This window comes from Triturus cristatus, chromosome 12 (genome assembly GCF_964204655.1).
Source record: "Triturus cristatus chromosome 12, aTriCri1.1, whole genome shotgun sequence".
Classification (NCBI taxonomy): domain Eukaryota; kingdom Metazoa; phylum Chordata; class Amphibia; order Caudata; family Salamandridae; genus Triturus; species Triturus cristatus.
The window spans coordinates 607,721,253-607,740,893 of NC_140595.1; the positions used below are offsets into that span (position 1 = coordinate 607,721,253).

Sequence of the window (19,641 nt, forward strand, 5' to 3'; positions counted from 1 at the left end):
GCGCACCCTGGAAGGGAGAACATCGGAGGGGGGAGAATCCGGGCGGGGTGAGTAAGGGGCTTGTGACAAAGGGGGGGCCTCTATCACATGGTGCTATTACACTATCTCAATAAATGTGTGCAGGCAATACTGCTGCTGTCACTCTGCTTAACTGGCATAACTAGATGTACAAGTATTGCATAACATTAGTTTCTTGCAAATTTCCTTCAAATTTGGGCAATCATTTATACTTTAACTACTGAAAGAACAAAACAATGGAAGAATAAGAGAAGGAACTAGCTTCCTGTTGTGGAGTCCGTCTCTTCCCTAAGGCATTCTTCTTGGGCACTGCCAGGCTGTCTTACATTGCCCTGAACTTTTGGTTGCCTGATGTTGCCATGGTGCGGTTACACCGGTTCTGTCCATTGAGCATGCAGTACTGATCCTGTGCACTGTGTCCGTATACTTGGTGATTGCGGCGCTGCTGCTGTCACTGTGCCTGCATACCGATTCTTTGCACATATTAGGGGTGGGCTTGGTCAGGGCAGTCCAAGGAGGGCCAAGAATACAGTATAAGCAAAGGGAGTTTAGTGGTGGTCCTGTGTATGTAATGAAGATGACTCTTAAGCAATTTGAAGAAAGAAGCATCAGCTCCGCAGACAGGACCACGAGTGAACTGTGTGATCTGAACCAGTATTATTTCTGCCTTTATGTGTAAGGAGGCAAATCCCTTTGCTTCTACCGTCCACCGAGAACAACACCCAGGTCAGTGAGTTATCTTCTGAATAAGACTGTATAGTTAACATGCATAAATGACAACTATTTTAATTATCGCCTTACATCCTAGGAATCCGTCAGCAGAAACTCTTCAGCCAGACCTATGCTGTTTGCAAAATAAACAGGTATTGTCAAGTCAAGTCAATGGTCCTTTATTCGGCCATTGTAGACCATAAAAGCACTTTAAATAAAACATATGTGCCTAAAATCAGATTAAATACATGGATGTTTAAAAACAGACCAATAGTGCATGTTCATTTCCAATTTGATAAGGATAAAAACTAACTAAAACGTTTTATAAGAGGGGTAAGTTAAAGCAAGACATCAAAACAAGAAATCAAGAACACGGAATCACGGAATCAGGAGTTTGGGCATGTAAAGTGCAGATATAACAGTGCAAACACATAAACAGTGTCGTCGATAGCAGCCAGTGATACATGCCACGATTAATTGTGCGTGAAAAATGCCCCTAGGCACAGGGATTGTAAAGGTACCTAGACTATCACATTCGGTCTCTGCCCACAGAGAGCTCAGGCTTTGTACAGACACGCCTAAAACAGATGCCTTCACTAACTTGCAAAAACCGAGTCTCTTGACACTTACAAATGATGTTCTAACATTTTCACATTCACGGAAAAAGCATTCCTGGTCCATGGGCCAATGAGAGCGGTTCCTGGAACTACCGAAGCATAGCTGGAGGGGCAGTCTCCCCCACGCACGAATCAGTGCAGCTGTGCTCTTAAGGGTTTTAAGAAACAGACCCCCGAGGCGGTTCATTCCCCAAAAACCAAGAGGGGGAAGGGAAAGGCAGTTGCAGCCACGCTATCCAGTGCCACGCAGCTTCTCGCCAGGGAGAAGGAAACAACATTTTCAAGAAAAATGTCTGTCTGCCATTTGGGGCTTTTCTTCATTCTCTTGCAGGTAGGTGAAGCATTGTGTTCTTTTGTAGGACAAAAACCTCACCGATAGGTTCCAAAATTCTAACCTCATAGGGATTACTACAGGAACACCGTAGGAGAGAAGAAATTGCAAAGGGCTTGTGTCAATACTGCTATATTATGGTATGTGGCTGTATGTACTTAGGGTTGTATAGCTCACTCATCGGGAAGCAAACAGTGGTTTAGGTTAAAGAACAAGAAACAATAGATGGTGCAATTGTGCTGTTATGCAAAGAAAGCTTTCTTGAGATATCAAATACCCCCCCCCCCCCAATTCCCCGGTTGTGGTTATTTCAACTGCGTGCGTATGAAAATGATGTATGATACGGATGGACGTGGCTTACTCAACTGATGATCGTGCAGCAAACTTGATGCATGTGCACAACTTCCCCTTCTTTCCCTAAGCACCTCTCCAGATGCATGAAAACCCGTGTAAAATACTGCAACCGATATATTTATCAGTGGAATCTGTCTGTATTAAACGAAAAAAAGAAACACGGATACAGTGTAAAAAGATCATGTTAAGACGTGTCACATTTCTGATTCTTCTGTCGCTGATAAAAATAGGAATGATATAGAAACAAATTGAACCATCAAATGTAAATGCAATTAAATTCGATCTTTGTTAGACTTGGCATCTTTTGGCGTGTTTCCCCTGAGTTTTTGCTTTCTACCTCCCGGTTTTGCTTGACTCTGTTTTGCTGGTGTAACATTTCTGCGCGCTTTTCGCACTGCTGATCAGTGGAAAAGTGCTGGTGCTCCTGTGATAAATTGTGTTATGATTGGATGTTCGACTTACTTGTCAGTCCACAGTAAAGGGCACTATGGGTGCCGGGGCTTGTGAGCCGATCGCTACTCGTGGCCCTGCAGCACGAGTCGTGCCACCCACGCACGTAGCCCGAAAGAAGGTATAAGTGAGTGAAGTTTGGTATGCCTGAACTCTGCGTCTAAAGATGCAGCCTTTAGCGAGGCTGCCCTTTTCATACCGAGTTCATAAAGGCCACTTATGAACTTTCAGAAAGTGGATATTATTTTGCTCGGTCATCCCGTGCGCCTCTGTTGGAATGTGGATTGCCTGTCTGGTTTTTGGACAACAGATGGCTAGGAAGCTGGGTGGCTCCCGATAGTCTAGGTAGGTCAGGAAAGGGATAAATAGGCCTGGGTTTCGATGAGGGGAAGAGGGAGGAGATTTCCTTGCACCTCAAAGGGCCTGGACTGCCTGATAAAGCCGTCTCCAACCCGCCAGGAATTCACGCCAGAGAGGGCCCAACTGGGTCTGGCCAGATACAGACACCCTCTGCCTGAAAGATCAAATAATTTTTGTGTACAAATACTGGGTCCCGGACCCCTGAACTTTAGAACTCATCTGGATCAAGAAGACTGCCAAGGAGAAGAGCCGGAGAAACTGCGAGAAGGAACGACTGTTTTGCTGCGTGCTTTGCTGGGCTGACCTGCAGTGGCTGCTTCTGTCTTGGGTAGTGAAAGGCCTGGACTGGACTTTCTGCGACCGCTTTAGTGAGACTCCCCAAGGCCTTGAAGTATTGCTTGGCCCCTGTTCACGAAGTCTCAGGAACAACAAAGACTTCACGTTCTTCGACCCACAGCACTGGGGACTGTGTGCTTCGTGCTGGAACCAGAAGAACACCACCTTGGCTACGCCTAAGATGACCCTGCCGACCCCGTGTCCTGAAGGCACCGCAGAGGGCACCGCCGCTACTCAACCTCGACCTCACCGACGACGCCTCTTGACGCCGCCACCGAGCCACTGCTTGAACTGCGACCTGTGGGCACCGCACTCCGCACCGCCTTGCTTCACGCCAAAGCTTTGGCACTGCAGAGAGCACCGCCGCAACGCCGTACCGAGACCCTGGTCTCACCAACGGCGCCTGTTGATGCCGCCACCGAGCCGCTGCTCGCACCGGCACCTGTGGGCACTGCACTCTGCACCGCCTCACTACACGATGACGCCGTGCCTTCCTGGCGCCGCCACCTCAAGCCGAAATCGATGCCGCTGCTTGCACCGTGGTTCGAGGGCACCGCTCGTAAGTTACACAACGCACCGCCCTCATCCCACACTGTAGCCTTGGTACATCGGCGCCGGTGCCATCGACTTCAGTTCGTCAGCCGATGACAGCGCTTCAGCAATGACAAAGCCGCTGCTTGCACCGCGACCCTTTAGCACAGTGATGAGCACCGCCTTCATCACCCACCGCGACCCTGGTCTCACCGACGACTCCATCGGGCGCTGCCACCGAGCCGCTACTCGCACCGCGACCTGGGGGCTCCGCACGCCGCACCGCTTTGCACCGCAGCACGCGACGCCTGTTGGCGCCAGCACTCCTGAGCCCATCAGAAAGGAGCTCGACCTGCAACGCGAGTGACTTCAAGGGCCCCATCGCCCTGCATCTCTGAAAGGTACTGTTTTGCGGGTCTTCCCGACACCGTAGCTGGCCTGCGACCCCGCGGTCAGCCAGAACTGTTTTGGATTTGTATGTTCACGACGCCATGGTAGCCTGGACAGAGCTATCCACACAAGGAACTCTTTTTAATCAACGTATTTTTGGACTGTGAACTTTTAAGTATAGTATTGTGGATTTTTATCGTGATTGGTCTTGTTTTAATTATATAAAAATACTGGATATTTTTCTAAACTGGTGTGGTGTCCTTTTGTAGTACGTACACTGTGTTACTGTTGGTTATGTGCAAACGCTTTACACACTGCCTCTAAGATAAGCCTGGTTGCTCGCGCCAAGCTACCAAGGGGGTGAGCAGGGGTTATTTTAGACGTGTAACTCCCTTATCCTGACTAGAGTGGCGATTTTTGCCTGACTTGGGCCAACGCCCAAGCCTACAAAAAATCCCATTTCTAACAATCTTTATCTTTGGAATTGCAATTCAGAGTGCATCCCAAACTTCAGGGAGAAGGCATTTAAAGAATGAGCATTGACAATGCCAATAGGTATGTTTTTTAACTGAAAGGGCCACAGTGCTTCATTCAATGCAGAACTAATTCATCCACCCTTGCAGTAGTTCACTCATCACCCATGGGCTCCTCAGTCACTCATTCTGGCACTCATGCATCTACTCGTTCATCCACGGACTCATTCTCATATTCGCCAGTCCACAACACCACACACCCAACTTGCCAATCAGCAAAGAAGCGTTTTCATTTATCTGTCAGACCTGGTGGGCTTTGCTGCTAGTGTTGCCGATACCACTAACCTGTGGCGTGCTTCCCAGCTCAGTCCACGGGAGTGACAAGAATTTCCCCACACTCCAACAGTCCGTCTATGAATGGGAGAGTTTTGAATACTCCCACGTTGCAGAATAACTATTGGAGGTGTGGGGATTAGAAGCCAGGTCTGAACACCTCACGTCCCCCAACTGCTTCCCTGTAACTGCTCAGAGATGAGAAAACCTACAAAGACAAAAAGAAAAACTATTACTGTTAGTAAGGTTTAGTAAATTCTAGATGATAAAAAGAAACTAAGAGTTGACCTTGTAACAGACACACAGTCCCTGACCAGCTGGACACCTCCGGAGTCTTGGTAGGATTCAACAAGCAGCCATGCAGATATTGGGGATCCAAACAAGGGTAGATGACTGCCACAATAATGAGAAAGGACATCAAATGGCAGGTTACAAAAAAATAGGAACACTGTTAAGCTTCTCCACAGTGCTTCTAATGAGACACTTCTTCCTCAAAAAACAAGAAGGAAGCAATCCAACATAAAAGAAAACGCGTGTAATGAAATGTCCGTCAATTTAAAAAAAAAAAAGAAACGTGCACCGCACGTATAGGAAATTTCCAATATAAATACTCTGTGTAGGCTGCAGGTTGCTAAACAGACTTGACTACTGTGTTTCTGCAATTGTGGACGTGTTTCATTCCGGGATTCAATATAACAAAACCAACCCGGAAGAGTCAATGGCTGCCGCTTTTCAGTCAGGGATACACTGTAGCAAGAAACAACTCGGGAGCTTCAATGGCGACCGCAGCAGTGTTAAGCAGAAAGAACAATTGTAATCGCGGGTAAGGAAAGGGAATGCCCGCGGAACTTCAATATCGGGCAAGAAGAGCGGGTAAACAGGCAAAATATTGTCTTGGTCTTTGGAGGGCAAAAAGGCGGCAAACAGGAAGGGAAATTCAGTGAGGCACCAGTTAACAGGAGGCAATAATTCAGGATTCCAAAGGCAAGAGCGGGGAGCCAGGTTCATAATTCGAAAGCCAAGCAATGACTCAGCAGTAGTTCACCATATTTAAAGGGAGGGAGTGTCTATAAACTCCACCTCCATTTGAGCAGCAAGGGACCTGCTCAAAAGTGTACAGCAAGAGACCTGCAGCAAGGGACCTGCTCAAAAGTGTACTCTGTTACAAGGCAAGCACCTAGTTCTCGTTCCAACCCCAAGGGACTACGCAAACGGCCGGATGTCTAACAGCTAGTTTGTGAGATCCGAGAGTGTTTTCAGCAGTGTCAGACTGCTAGTCTGTGAGAATGCTGTCAGTCGTGTGTGGCTGCTGGTCTGCGAAGCCCGAGAGTCATTTTGTTTGTGTGCATCTATTAGTCTCGGCAGGGTGTGAGTGATGTCAGTAATATGTGACAAGAGTATGTGAGAGGTGTGAGATTTCCATGCTTTGTTTGCCCTAAGTTAGCATGATATGCCCAGACATGGGTCCCTTGCTCACTTTGCCACTGGATTCAAGCTAGCCTGGCTGATGAGTGGTGTTACCCCGAACTTGGTCCCAGGATGCTTGGTTCCGGTTCAGGGAAGACCTGGCTTGGCAGTTTGGGCTGGACTGTTCCCATGAGGCACAGGGCCAGGACTGATCTGCATAGAGCTGGGTCTGAACAGAGGTGGCGATGTGAGTAAAGCATGATAATGGATTAAACCCAGATCTGTGACTGGGGGTCAGTGTCTGAAAAGTTTCAGTGCTCCGTCTATCATCTCCTTGTGTTTGCTTTGTTCGCACTAAGTTGGCAGGGTATTCCCAGTCGTGGGTCCCTTGCTCACTTTGCCACCGGATTCAAGCTAGCCTGGCTGATGAGTGGTGTTACCCCAAAACCGGTCCCAGGATTCTTGTTTCCAGTTCAGGGAAGACCTGGCTTGGTAGTTCTGGCTGGACTGTTCCCATGAGGCACAGGGTCAAAACTGATTTGCATATAGCTGGGTCTGAACTGAGGTGGCGAAAGGAGCTAAAGAACAATGATTGATTCAACCCATATCTGTGACTGAGGATGAGTGTCTGAAAAGTTTTAGCGCTCCGTTCATCATCTCCTTGTGTTTGCAGACTTCCATAATAGGAGGATACAAAGTGATAGTGGTGTTGAAAATGTGAGGCTGCTCATTGTGAGGGGTGTCGGCTATCTGTAGTATGTGAATACTAGTTTGTGAGGGGTGTAATAGTGTTTCTGGTGGTGTGTGAGTACCACTCCAATTAGTGTTTTCAGTAGTTTGAAGCTGCTAGTGTGAGGGGTGTACGAATGCTTCATGGAGTGTGATTCATGCTCTGTGAGGGATGTGAGAGAACTAAGATAGTGTGCAACGGCTAGTGTGTGAAGGGTGTATGAATGCTTCCGGGAGTGTGTGATTCATGCTCTGTGAGAAATGTGAGAGTACTTCATTAGTGAGCAACTGATGGTATGTGAGGGGTGTACGAATGCTTCCAGGAGTGTGTAATTTATTCTCTGTGATGGATGTGAGAGTACTTCGATAGTGTGCAACTGCTAGTATTTGAGGGGTGTGCGAATGCTTCCGGGAGTGTGTGATTCATAATCTGTTAGGGATGTGAGAGTACTTCAATGGTGTTCAATTGCTAGTATGTAAGGGGTGTACGAATGCTTCCGGAAGTGTGCGATTCATGGATGGGAGAGTACTTCAATAGTGTTCAACTGCTAGTATGTGAGGGGTGTACAAATGTTCCGTAGAGTGGGGGATTCATGATCTGAGGGATGTGATAGTACTTCAAAAGTGTGCAACTACGAGTATGTAAGGGGTGTATGAATAATTTTGAGAGTGTGCGATTCATGCTCTATGAGGGATGAGAGAGTGCTTTGATAGTCTGCAACTGCTAGTATGTGAGGGGTGTACAAATGCTTCAGAGAGTGTGTGATTCATGCCCTGTGAGGGATGTGAGAGTACTCCGATAGTATGCAATGGCTAGTGTGTGAAGGGTGTACAAATGCTTCCAGGAGTGTGTGATTCATGCTCTGTGAGGGATGCAAGAGTACTTCAAAAGTGGGCAACTGCTAGTATGTGAGAGGTGCACAAATGCTTCCAGGAGTGTGTGTATCATGCTATGTGAGGGATGTGATAGTACTTCAAAAGTGTGCAACCGCTAGTCTGTGAGGAGTGCTGGTGCTATTGAGGGTGTTTTGCTTTTCTATGTAAGGGCTTTAATGAATCCCCTTGTGGTTTTCCATGAGGCCCAGACCGAAGACACGCCCTGTATGTATTTACCAATCCATGAATTTTACTATTGGAACAACATTGCAGCAATCTTTCTAAAGCTTAGTCCTGTTCCTCTGCTTGTAGGCTTTAAAGGACCATTTTTCTCAATGAGGCTGTCCAAAGACTTCGTTCATTGGGGGCATCAGTGACCCAAGCTGTCCATGTATTTAATTTTAAGAATCTTTACCTACTGACTGATGGAGGGAGGGTTGCCCCATCCTCCACTGGGGATCACCAGCTGTGTCTTAAGGATTTCCGGGGCCCTGTGCAAGACATATTTTTGGGGCTTCTTTATGTAACAACTTTCAATTTTATTACCTATTTTCTATTAATTGAAGCCCGCATGATGCGAAACTTTCACAAAGAGGCTTCACACAAAAACAGTTGAAACATGTCTTTTCAGGGCCCCCAAAAACCATAGGATGCTACTGGGCAAAGAAAAACAGACTCAGAGGTAGAGGTAGGCAGAGAAGAGTGAGGATGAGATATGGAAATAAACAGAGGTGAAACAGATAAAGCGTACTTTCCCAGGGGCCCCTTGGAAGATGGGGGCCACAGACAATTGTCCACTTTGCTCATGCCTTAAAAAGTCTCTGGGGATCACTGATCCACACATGTGAATGATTGTGTTTACTGGGTCATGAAGCACCAGTTCGACTAGTGAGCAATCTTGGTCCCATACGCCTGGACTAATCCATGCTTCCAGACCCTCACCATCTGACTCGAGCCTCCTCAGCAGTTTCTAGCTACTACTCTCCCTGGGTGACACAGCTCGGGTGCATCAATCTCAAAATCTCCCCAACTTGCATGCACACACCGGGTGCATGTGCAATAAAGTGACATTCGCACGCAGAACATATGTAAAACTTCACTGACTCAGCTGGTTCAACACCAGTCAGGACCACTACACTGCGCATGCGCCAAAGAGCACGTATTCAGGCATACTCCAAACAGCAACATGCTTGGACACTAGCTAGACTGGTATAGCCATCCTCGCTATCATCCTCCACTTGGATGGAGGGGCTATGCCTTGTGTGCCCCCTGACTGGTGAGTTTCTCTGTGTGCAATTGTGGTATTTACTTTGTTAATTTGTTCTGTATTCGTTGTTCGCCGGTCCCCCTGTCTCTCGTTGTCCTCCCTGCCCGCTTCCCGCCACCGCCGCTAACCACGCCCCTTTTTCTTCTGTAACCTCCCCGCTCCCGCCTCCCAGCTGCTCCGCCCTCCCTCGCACTTGGCCATATATGGCGACCGTGCGACGCAGGTGAGTGTGACCTAATCTAGGACACCCCCGCGCCGCACGGCCACCAGCTGCTGCGTGTGCCTCCTCGCTGCCCCTGCTACCGCCGTGTGACCACGCCCCCTGCCACCGAGCGGCGTGGTCTCCTACGCGATAGCGCTGTGCTCCTGCACCTTGGTCTCCTGTTGTGTGCCCCCTGACTGCTGAGTTTCTCTGTGTGCAATTGTGGTATTTACTTTGTTAATTTGTTCTGTATTCGTTGTTCGCCGGTCCCCCTGTCTCTCGTTGTCCTCCCTGCCCGCTTCCCGCCACCGCTGCTAACCGCGCCCCTTTTTCTTCTGTAACCTCCCCGCTCCTGCCTCCCAGCTGCTCCGCCCTCCCTCGCACTTCGCCATATATGGCGACCGTGCGACGCAGGTGAGTGTGACCTAATCTAGGACACCCCCGCGCCGCACGGCCACCAGCTGCTGCGTGTGCCTCCTCGCTGCCCCTGCTACCGCCGTGTGACCACGCCCCCTGCCACCGAGCGGCGTGGTCTCCTACGCGATAGCGCTGTGCTCCTGCACCTTGGTCTCCTGTTGTGTGCCCCCTGACTGCTGAGTTTCTCTGTGTGCAATTGTGGTATTTACTTTGTTAATTTGTTCTGTATTCGTTGTTCGCCGGTCCCCCTGTCTCTCGTTGTCCTCCCTGCCCGCTTCCGACCACCGCCGCTAGCCACGCCCCTTTTTCTTCTGTAACCTCCCCGCTCCCGCCTCCCAGCTGCTCCGCCCTCCCTCGCACTTCGCCATATATGGCGACCGTGCGAACGCGCAGCGGTCACGCGCAGCGGGCGCGCCGATTGTGCGCCGAAGGCGCGCCAAAGGTAAGCCCGTCTGCGCCCGTCCGCGCCTGGACCGCGCCCAGTGCCAGGACCCCTGGCCCCCACAGACGGAAGACGACCCGATTGTCCTACAACGCCACCGAACTCAGCACACTCAACACCGGCGGCATCCCTGGATGTTACCGAGCCACCCCGAAGCACACCCACGGACCCTTCAGCTGCCACGCCTGCAAGTTCACCTGCATCCGGACCTGCCCCACACCTGCAACCACCAAGCCGAACACCAGCAGCAACCACCTCAAGTGCATCCTGCTCAACACCCGCTCCGTCCACAGGCACGCCGTCGAACTTTGGAACCTCCTCGACACCACATCTCCTGACGTCGCCTTCCTCACGGAAACCTGGATGAACGCCTCTTCAGCGCCCGACATCGTCATCGCCATCGCCATCCCAGAGGGCTACAAGATCACCCGGAGGGACCGTTCCGCCAACCAGTTGGGAGGAGGCATCGCCATCATCCACAGGGACACCATCCACATCACGACCAACATCGACGACACCCTGACAACCGCCGAACACCTACACTTCCAGATCCGTACCGACCCGAAGACCGCCCTCAGAGGCACCCTGATCTACCGACCCCCGGGACCACGCACACAATTCAGCGAGGACATCGCCGACTTCGTCAGCCCGCATGCCCTCCCCTCCGCTGACTACATCCTCCTGGGGGACATCAACTTCCACCTGGAGAACAACAACGACCGCAACACCATCACCCTGCTCGACAACCTTGCCAACCTCGGACTCAAGCAGCTGGTGTCCACCCCCACCCACCTCGCCGGACACACACTCGACGCCGTCTTCTCGTGCAGCAAAGACATCGCCTTCAGCCACGCCACTAGACTCCACTGGACGGACCACAGCTGCATCCACTTCAACTTCAGAAGAACGACGATCCACCACCACCAGCAACCGGTTGCCCGAAGAAGCTGGAACAAGATCACAGCTGACCAACTCGCCGCTTCCCTGAGCCAGCACCCTCCCGCCAGCTCAGCAAACCCCAGCCAGGCCGCCGACAACCTCACGAAGTGGATCAGCAACTGCGCGGACGAACTCGCCCCTCTGAGGACACCGCCTAGCAGACCCGGCAGCAAGAAGGCCCCTTGGTTCACCGACAAACTCAAGAGCTCCAAGAAGAACTGCCGAGCCCTCGAGAAAGCCTGGAGAGGGGAACCAACACCAGACAACATTACCGCCCTCAAGCTTGCCACCCGGAAGCACCACCAACTGATCCGCGCCACTAAGAAAACTGCATTCAAGGACCGGCTGGACAACAACGCACACAACTGCAAGGAACTCTTCAACATCGTCAAAGAGCTCTCCAACCCCAACGCCGGAAACAACGACATCACCCCATCGCAAGACCTCTGCAACTCCCTCGCCTCCTACTTCCACAACAAGATCGCGGACATACACAACAGCTTCAGCACACAACCGACGCCCGCCACGACCGAACCACCGCCCCCCACCACCACCCTCCGCGCCTGGACTCCGATCAGCACGGAAGACACCGTCCGCATGATGAACTCCATCCACTCCGGATCTCCAACCGACCCCTGCCCTCACCACGTCTTCAACAAGGCCGACGCTGTCATCGCTCCCCACCTGCGGAACATCATCAACACCTCCTTCGACACCGCCACCTTCCCGGAGACCTGGAAGCACGCCGAACTCAGCGCTCTACTCAAGAAACCTACAGCGGACCCCACCGAACTCAAGAATTACCGCCCCATCTCGCTCCTCCCGTTCCCAGCCAAAGTCAACGAGAAGACCGTCAACAAGCAGCTGGCCGCCTTCCTCGAGACGAATGGATCCCTCGACCCCTCACAGTCGGGCTTCCGAGCCAACCACAGCACCGAGACCGCACTCATCGCTGCTACCGATGACATCCGAGCCCTGATGGACAACGGAGAAACAGCGGCCCTCATCCTCCTAGACCTCTCCGCGGCATTCGACACTGTCTGCCACCGCAACCTTGTGCAACGCCTCAACAACGTCGGAATCCAGGAGAAGGCACTGGATTGGATCAGCTCCTTCCTCAACGGAAGAACACAGAGAGTCCGCCTACCACCGTACAAGTCAGAGGCCACCGAAGTCATCTGCGGCGTCCCTCAAGGATCCTCGCTGAGCCCCACCCTCTTCAACGTCTACATGAGCCCCCTTGCGGCCATCGCACGCCAACACAACCTGAACATCATCTCCTACGCTGACGACACCCAGCTGATCCTCTCCCTGACCAACGACCCCGCCGCAGCCAGAGCCAACCTTCACGAAGGAATGAAAGACGTAGCCGAGTGGATGACGACCAGCCGCCTGAAACTGAACTCAGACAAGACGGAGGTCCTCATCCTGGGCTCCTCACCCTCCGCCTGGGACGACTCCTGGTGGCCCCCCGCCCTGGGCTGCGCACCCAAACCGACAGACCACGCACGCAACCTGGGCTTCATCTTGGACTCCTCCCTCACCATGACCAGACAAGTCAACGCCGTCTCCTCGTCATGCTTCAACATCCTGCGCATGCTACGGAAGATCTTCCGGTGGATCCCCACCGAGACCAGGAAGACGGTAACCCAGGCCCTCGTCACCAGCCGACTGGACTACGGCAACGCCCTCTACGCCGGAACCACCGCCAAGCTCCAGAAGAGACTCCAGCAGATCCAGAACGCCTCAGTCAGACTCATCCTCGACATCCCACGACATAGCCATATCTCCGGACATCTGAGAGACCTACATTGGCTTCCCGTCAACAAAAGAATCACCTTCCGCCTCCTCACCCACGCACAAAAAGCCGTACACGATCAAGGCCCCAGCTACCTCAACAACCGCATCAACTTCTACGCTCCCAAACGACATCTCCGATCAGCCAGCCACGCCCTCGCCGCCGTCCCCCGCATCCGAAGAACGACAACGGGAGGAAGATCCTTCTCCTACCTGGCCGCCAAGACCTGGAACTCCCTACCGACCGACTTGCGCCTGACCCAAGACCACCTCTCCTTCAGGAAGAAGCTCAAGACCTGGCTATTCGAGCAGTAGCAGCACTCCCCCCCCCCCCCCGAGCGCCTTGAGACCCTCCAGGTAAGTAGTGCGCTATATAAATGCCTATGATTGATTGATTGACAGAATCCTGACAGTCTACTAAACAATATATAACGCAATCACATTGAACAAGAAGTAGGGAGCACACTACAGCAAATGGGCTATCATTAATTACTGCAACATGCACCACCGAACAGCCACTGCATGCCCTTAGGTCAGTGGCGTAGCGTGGGAGATGCCACAGGGGCGGTTGCCCTGGGCGCAAAATTCTTAGGGGCACAACATTTAACAAGCATTTACAATGCAATAGGTCTTGCAATGACATTGTTTTGAGCTACTGGCATTGTAAATGTTATTGGTTTTTTTCCCTTTGTGAAGCATTAATTAAATGGTGTAATGCAAAGGATTCCTTCCTTCAGGGGCATGGCTGCCGCATGCACGCCTCTGTGACAGGAGCAGGTGCAATAGCACAGTTCGTTCCTTCCATCGCAAGGTGGGCTGGTGTGCTGTGTTACATCTTCCATAACATGGACCCGCGCTTAGAAACCAAAGTCCATGACACATTTTGTATCACTTTAAATGGACAAAAAGCAGAGTTTCACGTTATACGCTTGAGAATACCTGCTCAACTGCAGTTTCAGCATAAAAGTCACTCTTGCCTTTGAAGGGCGAACTCGAAGTGAGAGTAGCAACGCTGCCTAGGAAAGCCAATATTCGGGAATTTTGTAAAACTTCGCTGGGGCAGTAATCCTTCAAGCACCCCTGATATGCACGCATTTTAACAGCAGGCCTATTAATCCCCGCCTCCCCGGGTCACCTCACTAGACTTGTTTACTGCAATTTTTTATTAAATAGAATTTTTTTGCAGCCAGTGGGAGGAACAGAGAGACCTGAGATGAACCTGCGCAGCTGCTATGTACGACACTCAAGCTCTACCCATTCCCTCCTGCTGCTATGGATGACAGTCTTGCTCTACATACATGCCCCAGCTGCTATGGACGACACTCTAGCTCTACGTACCCATCCCAGCTGCTATGTATGACACTTTACCTTTACATACTCGCCCCAGCTACTATGTAAAGGAACTAGCTCTATATACCCACTGCAGCTGCTATGTATAAAACTCTAGATCTATGTACCCACTCCAGCTGCTATAGACGACACTCTAGCTCTACGTAACGCCCCAGGTACAAAGTACAACACACTACCTGTATGTCCAGATCCCAGCACCTATGTATGATACTCTATTGCTACATACCACCCTGGCTGCTACGTACAACACTAATTCCATGAATCCGCTGCAAGAGCTATATACAATGTGATGTCTCTAAAAAGCAACCCCAGCTGCTATGTACAGTATTCCAACTCTGAACCACCACCAGTTGCTGCATACATCACCCACCCTGTGTACCCAGGCCAGCATTTATGTTAAACCATTTTATGCATGTAAGTACAACACCCCTTCTCTATGCACCCACCTATCTATACTGTACACAACAGTAACTACGTGTGAATCCCAGCTGGTATGTAACTCACTCAACAATTGCGAACCCAAACAGCTTCCCTGTACAACAGTCCACCTCTGTGTACTCGCCCCAGTTGCTGCTACATCCCGCAAATCAACGTCAAGCACACTCTAAGTGCATATCATTTCTGCTGCAGCTCTGAATGATTGAATTTGGAGCTCGACCACAGAAGTGAGGGTCGTCTTGAAAGCTTGCAAATAAATGTCTTTCTCAGCCTAATTACGTGCTTGTGCACCTATGAGAAACACACAAATATCGGTGTGATGTCCAGGTAAACAAACGTTCTCATCCATTGTTTACTAGGCCCGCGAATGCATGTGTAAATGTGTGTTAGGCTGGGGAACAGGACATATGAGATTTTGTGGCCGCTGCTCTTACCCCCGCACACAATTATGAATTTGAAATACAATAGACCACTTGCTGAACATCCTGCAGTTTTACTAAAACGTTTATTTCTCAAATAGATCAAAAGTTGCTAAAGAGAAAGCGCCCACTGTGCTTCTGGGTAGGAGCAGGCCTCTGCAAAGTTTAACTAATCCCCTTTAACTTGCTGACTGCTGTATTCAGATGCTAAACTGACACTAATGTGGGGCAATGTACCACACAGTGAACTCTTTATTTCTAAAATAGCAAAAAGAACCAAATATCCACTGCTGCAGATTGTGCCGTATAATATATGTTCTCGCTGAATAAGGTTGTCATCCCAGCCACATAATTTGGTATTCCACTGCCACACAACTTCAGTGGCCCTGTTGGGTAACTGCAAGTAGGTTCTTAATAACTAAGGGAGTCGTTTCCTATTGGCCATTGATTTCAGCTGTGACTCCTTAACTGCAGACTTCGCTTCGCTGACTGTACAGTAATGTATACGAGAGCTCGTGTACATACGTATAACTGACATATCCTGTGTCTGTGTTAATGTGCACACCTAAACGTCCACACAGGCAGCGCTCACGGATGCCAGCATCAAGGCGTGTGCATGATTTTAAGCACGTTCCTTATTGGATGTCGCAATAGTACTACTGCATTTTATCCTTGTGTTGGTAACAGCAGTGCTCTACTATCCATCCACAGAATTCTTCGTTGCACCTGGACATACAAAGTGTGAACAGCTCAGCATTTTTCAGATGTGTTTTTTTTGTTACTTTGTTTCCCGAGATAAGTGAAACAAGCATTTACAATGCAATGCTCTCGGCATTGTTAAAGTTAGAGCTATTGGCATTGCTCATGACATTATTTTTGTTTATGTTTTGTTTTTAAAACATTTAAAGAAACGGCATTGTTATTTACAATGTCAATAGCTTAATCTCTCTCAAATGCGAGACCTATTGCATTTGCACCCACACACAGAGCCACACACACAAAGCCACCCACACACACACAGAGCCACCCACACTGGAGCGGGAGACTACCGATTTCGGGGTTTCAGCAGCCAGGGCTTGGTATTGTGTAATGTGCTAATTCTTCCAGCAATAGTCAGTGGCGATGCAGGGGCTCTAGAAGGGGTGAAAAACCAACAAAGCCCCATTAACAAGTGAATGGTCTTTTAAAGACCTGTGAAGTACTCGGGGGTGCCACACACGGTGGGGGTGGGGGGGGGGGAGGGGGTTGGTGTATGCACTGTCAGCAACCTTCCAGGCCAGTGCACAACACTTGCATCACCCTCTCTCTGCCTGCCATTGCGCTCCATGCTTCTGAAAGGTGAGAAAAAAACGTGCATTTGCGTTTCAAATGTACAGTCCTGCAGCAGCACACTTCCAAAGCCCATACACGACAGTAACCCGATTCAAGGCCCCATTCTCCCGATTTTTTTTTAAATCTCCAACTTTGCTCTTCTGAAATGTTGGCATGTATGCTGTATGTAGGGACAAATGCCATTTACACTGTGTAGTTCTACTCCCAAGAACGTCCTTAGAAGCAGAATAACAGTCCCGTGTTCGGGGGTTAGCGGCCAGGATGTGAGGACCTCTCATGAGTAGTGCGGACACAGCACAGGTTCAAAAGGGCTCGGAGTCGCCGCGCTCCCCATGCCGGGCGGCGCTGAGCTGTTGCTCCTACTGGGGGGTGGCCGGCGGCATCGGGGTGGTGTGGAGCGGAGGAAAAAGCTTAAGCTTAAAAAAAAAAGTGGGGAGGAGAGGGTCGCCGGTGGCGGTCGGATCGGAACCTGTCACCGCTGCCGCCGTTACCGCCGCTGCTGCTCCCGCAGGCCTACATGCGCCCAAGGGAAGTCCCTCTCTTCTTCAGCCTGACTGCAGCACACTTCTAAAGCCGAGACCTAAAAAGGGCACGGAGGCCCCTTCTTTGCAGGCGCGGTCCAGCCCTCCCCCCCCCTCTCTCTCTCCCCTAGTTTGTTTTTCACCCCTCCGTGGGAGTCCAGGGAGGGGGTCGGTTTGTTGGTTTCGGTTTGCTATGAAAGAAACGTTTCGGTTCTCGTCCTAGCTGTCGCTCGGACAATATGTTATCACTTAACAGACAAAATGAAACTTTGACAGATCGCTCAAAAACATGATGATTCGCAGAATGCTCTAAAAAAACACTGAAGTATGAAGGAGGAAGGACGGAAGTCCTGCCAGGGGTTTTCCGTTAACCGAGAGTTTCACAGCATGAAAAACACAGTATGGAAACTTTCAGTCACTGCAAATGCGCTGCGTGGACACTGCGCACGCACTGTGTGCCTACTGCACAGACGCTTCACATACTCTGGACAGACAGACATTGCATGACCCTGTACAGGCATTACTTTTTAAAGACACTGCCCATAGACTGCACAAAGAAAACACCGAACCCATGCTGCCCTCGCACTGCCAAACGCTACACTGCTGAGCAACGCGCTGTCATAAAACACTTCGCAGGCACTGCACGACCGCACACAACGGGCGCTGTACAGCGGAGCCACCGCAAAACAATGTTACTGACTCGGATGACAAAAAAACGTCATACCGAAGAACACAAAACAATATATTGTTCAATGCCTTTCTCATTTATTGAGTGGCAGTCCTTCCTCTCTTGTGTATTAGAGACACCGTGTATTCTCCTGTACATTCCTGTGCATTCCCTACCTCGTCATCGTCCTCATCAAGCTCGTCCTCGGGAGGCAGCACTGTCAGTGGGCTTGGAGTCTCCATTTTAGCGATGGCTGGTGGAAAGGCAGCTTCCATTCAAGATCCTCGGGTTGCGTGCAGCTCAGGGTCAAGGGAAGTACGTCAGTCGTTGAGGGAATCGCCATGAACACCACCGCCTTTTTCCGAGGTCAAGCAGAAATGCCTCGGAGAAACGCAGCGGCATTTTCGGATTCAGGGGCCTGTTTTTCTTTCTCTCCTCTTGCCATTGGCTCGAATGTTTACATTCCAGAGGAGAGAAAGAAAGTAAAAAACACGCCCCCGAATCCGAAAAAGACGGGGCTTAAATGGACAGACCCCCCTCTCCTCCAATGGCTGGCCTCCGTTTAGGAAGCCAGCCAATGGAGAAGAAGGGCGGGTTCAAGCCCCATACCTAAAAACCTTAAATCTCGCGAGCGAGACTGCGCAAGCGCAGCCTTCGCTAGCCGAGACCAAAAAAGCCTGCCTTTAGCAGTTGAGGAACGCGCTGGCAGGCGGCGCTGCTCAGTGAAATCCTGGAATTCTTCTCCACCCCCGCCCCCCGCACATGTTGCGCTTCCCGTATGCAAGACCCCAAGGCAGAATAGATACAGCATTTGTGCTGTTGTGAAAAGCACAACTTTCAAATGCAGTGACCGGATTCCATGGGTGGCCACTTCATGTGCTCACGGACAATTCCAGGGGCGCTTATGTGTTTTAGTGCCATATTACAAAGGAAGCATTTCACTTGTGTGGGGGCGCGAGGGACATGGGCTCAGTAAGATTCCTTTTGTCCCATGACAGGTCTGTGGCCAGAGCTGAGTCATAGGGACTCCTAGTGGAAGAATCGGGATTGGCACCTTCCAGCAACAATTTAAAAAGCTCGAGTGAAAAACCTGGCAGCGTAGGTCTTTCCTGTTTTATCACAAATTGTGCAGCACCTTTTGCAATTAGTGTAGCACATCACCGCTTTGGGGCTTACCAACTTCCTATAACAACCCAAGCTGTTAAACCGCTAAGTACACTTTAAGAGAAGACAATGACACGGAGGTGCCTTTCCAGACAGTTCCAAGCCAGAGTCCGAGTTACCTTACACCAATGGAGGACGGAATGTACTTTTTCAGTGCCCACTGCCGGCTTATTAACATCTTGGTTTGTCTATTCTTTTAGTTACACTGGGATTCCCGCATTAGGCATGTTCACAGATTTTCTACATTTTGCTAGTGCGTTTGCCTCGTCACTCCTGAATGTAAACTTACTCAAGCCCTCTTTTACAGGATAAATATTTTACCCCTTCCCTTACCATACAGAACGTTGTTTCTACCGCCATATGGTCAATGAGCTGGTCAGCTAATGTTAAAGTCCTCAGGCGGGGTCTGGGCGCAGCAGACTTCGCACTGTACTTTCATAGCCCTGGCGCAGGTCTTCGAGGCACTAAAGAATTGTAGGGCCCCGGCAGAGAATTAAATGGCAGAAGGAAGGGTGAGGTGGGCGCAGAAATGTCTCAGCAGGTAGCAGCGGGAGGGCTTTGAGCCCCGGACCGACGAGCAGCACAGCCGACATGGAAGTGAACCTGGGAGAAAGCACACTTCCAGGCCACCACGCCCTCAGCAGGTCGGCGGTGGAAAAGAAATCAGTAAAAACAACAAGCACGGCCAAAGCGGACGCGCGTGCACATCTCCTGTCCCGGCAGGCACGCATAGTGCTGAAAGTGCTGCCTCAGCAGAATAAGCATTTGCA

General features: G+C 50.5%; 1 protein-coding gene across 2 annotated transcripts in view; it reads left to right on the plus strand.

Annotated features, from left to right (window-relative positions):
• The first annotated feature begins 1,350 nt into the window (after window positions 1–1,350).
• LOC146776373 (5-hydroxyisourate hydrolase-like) overlaps window positions 1,351–19,641 on the plus strand; it is a 341,771-nt gene continuing 323,480 nt past the window's right edge. Inside the window, exon 1 of one of the 2 annotated variants that reach the window (XM_085639327.1) lies at window positions 1,351–1,677. In XM_085639327.1, coding sequence (XP_085495453.1) covers window positions 1,636–1,677 — 42 coding nt within the window. In that variant the 5' untranslated portion in view covers window positions 1,351–1,635. The remainder of the gene's footprint in view (window positions 1,678–19,641) is intronic. The other variant, XM_085639328.1, reaches the window with a different exon arrangement.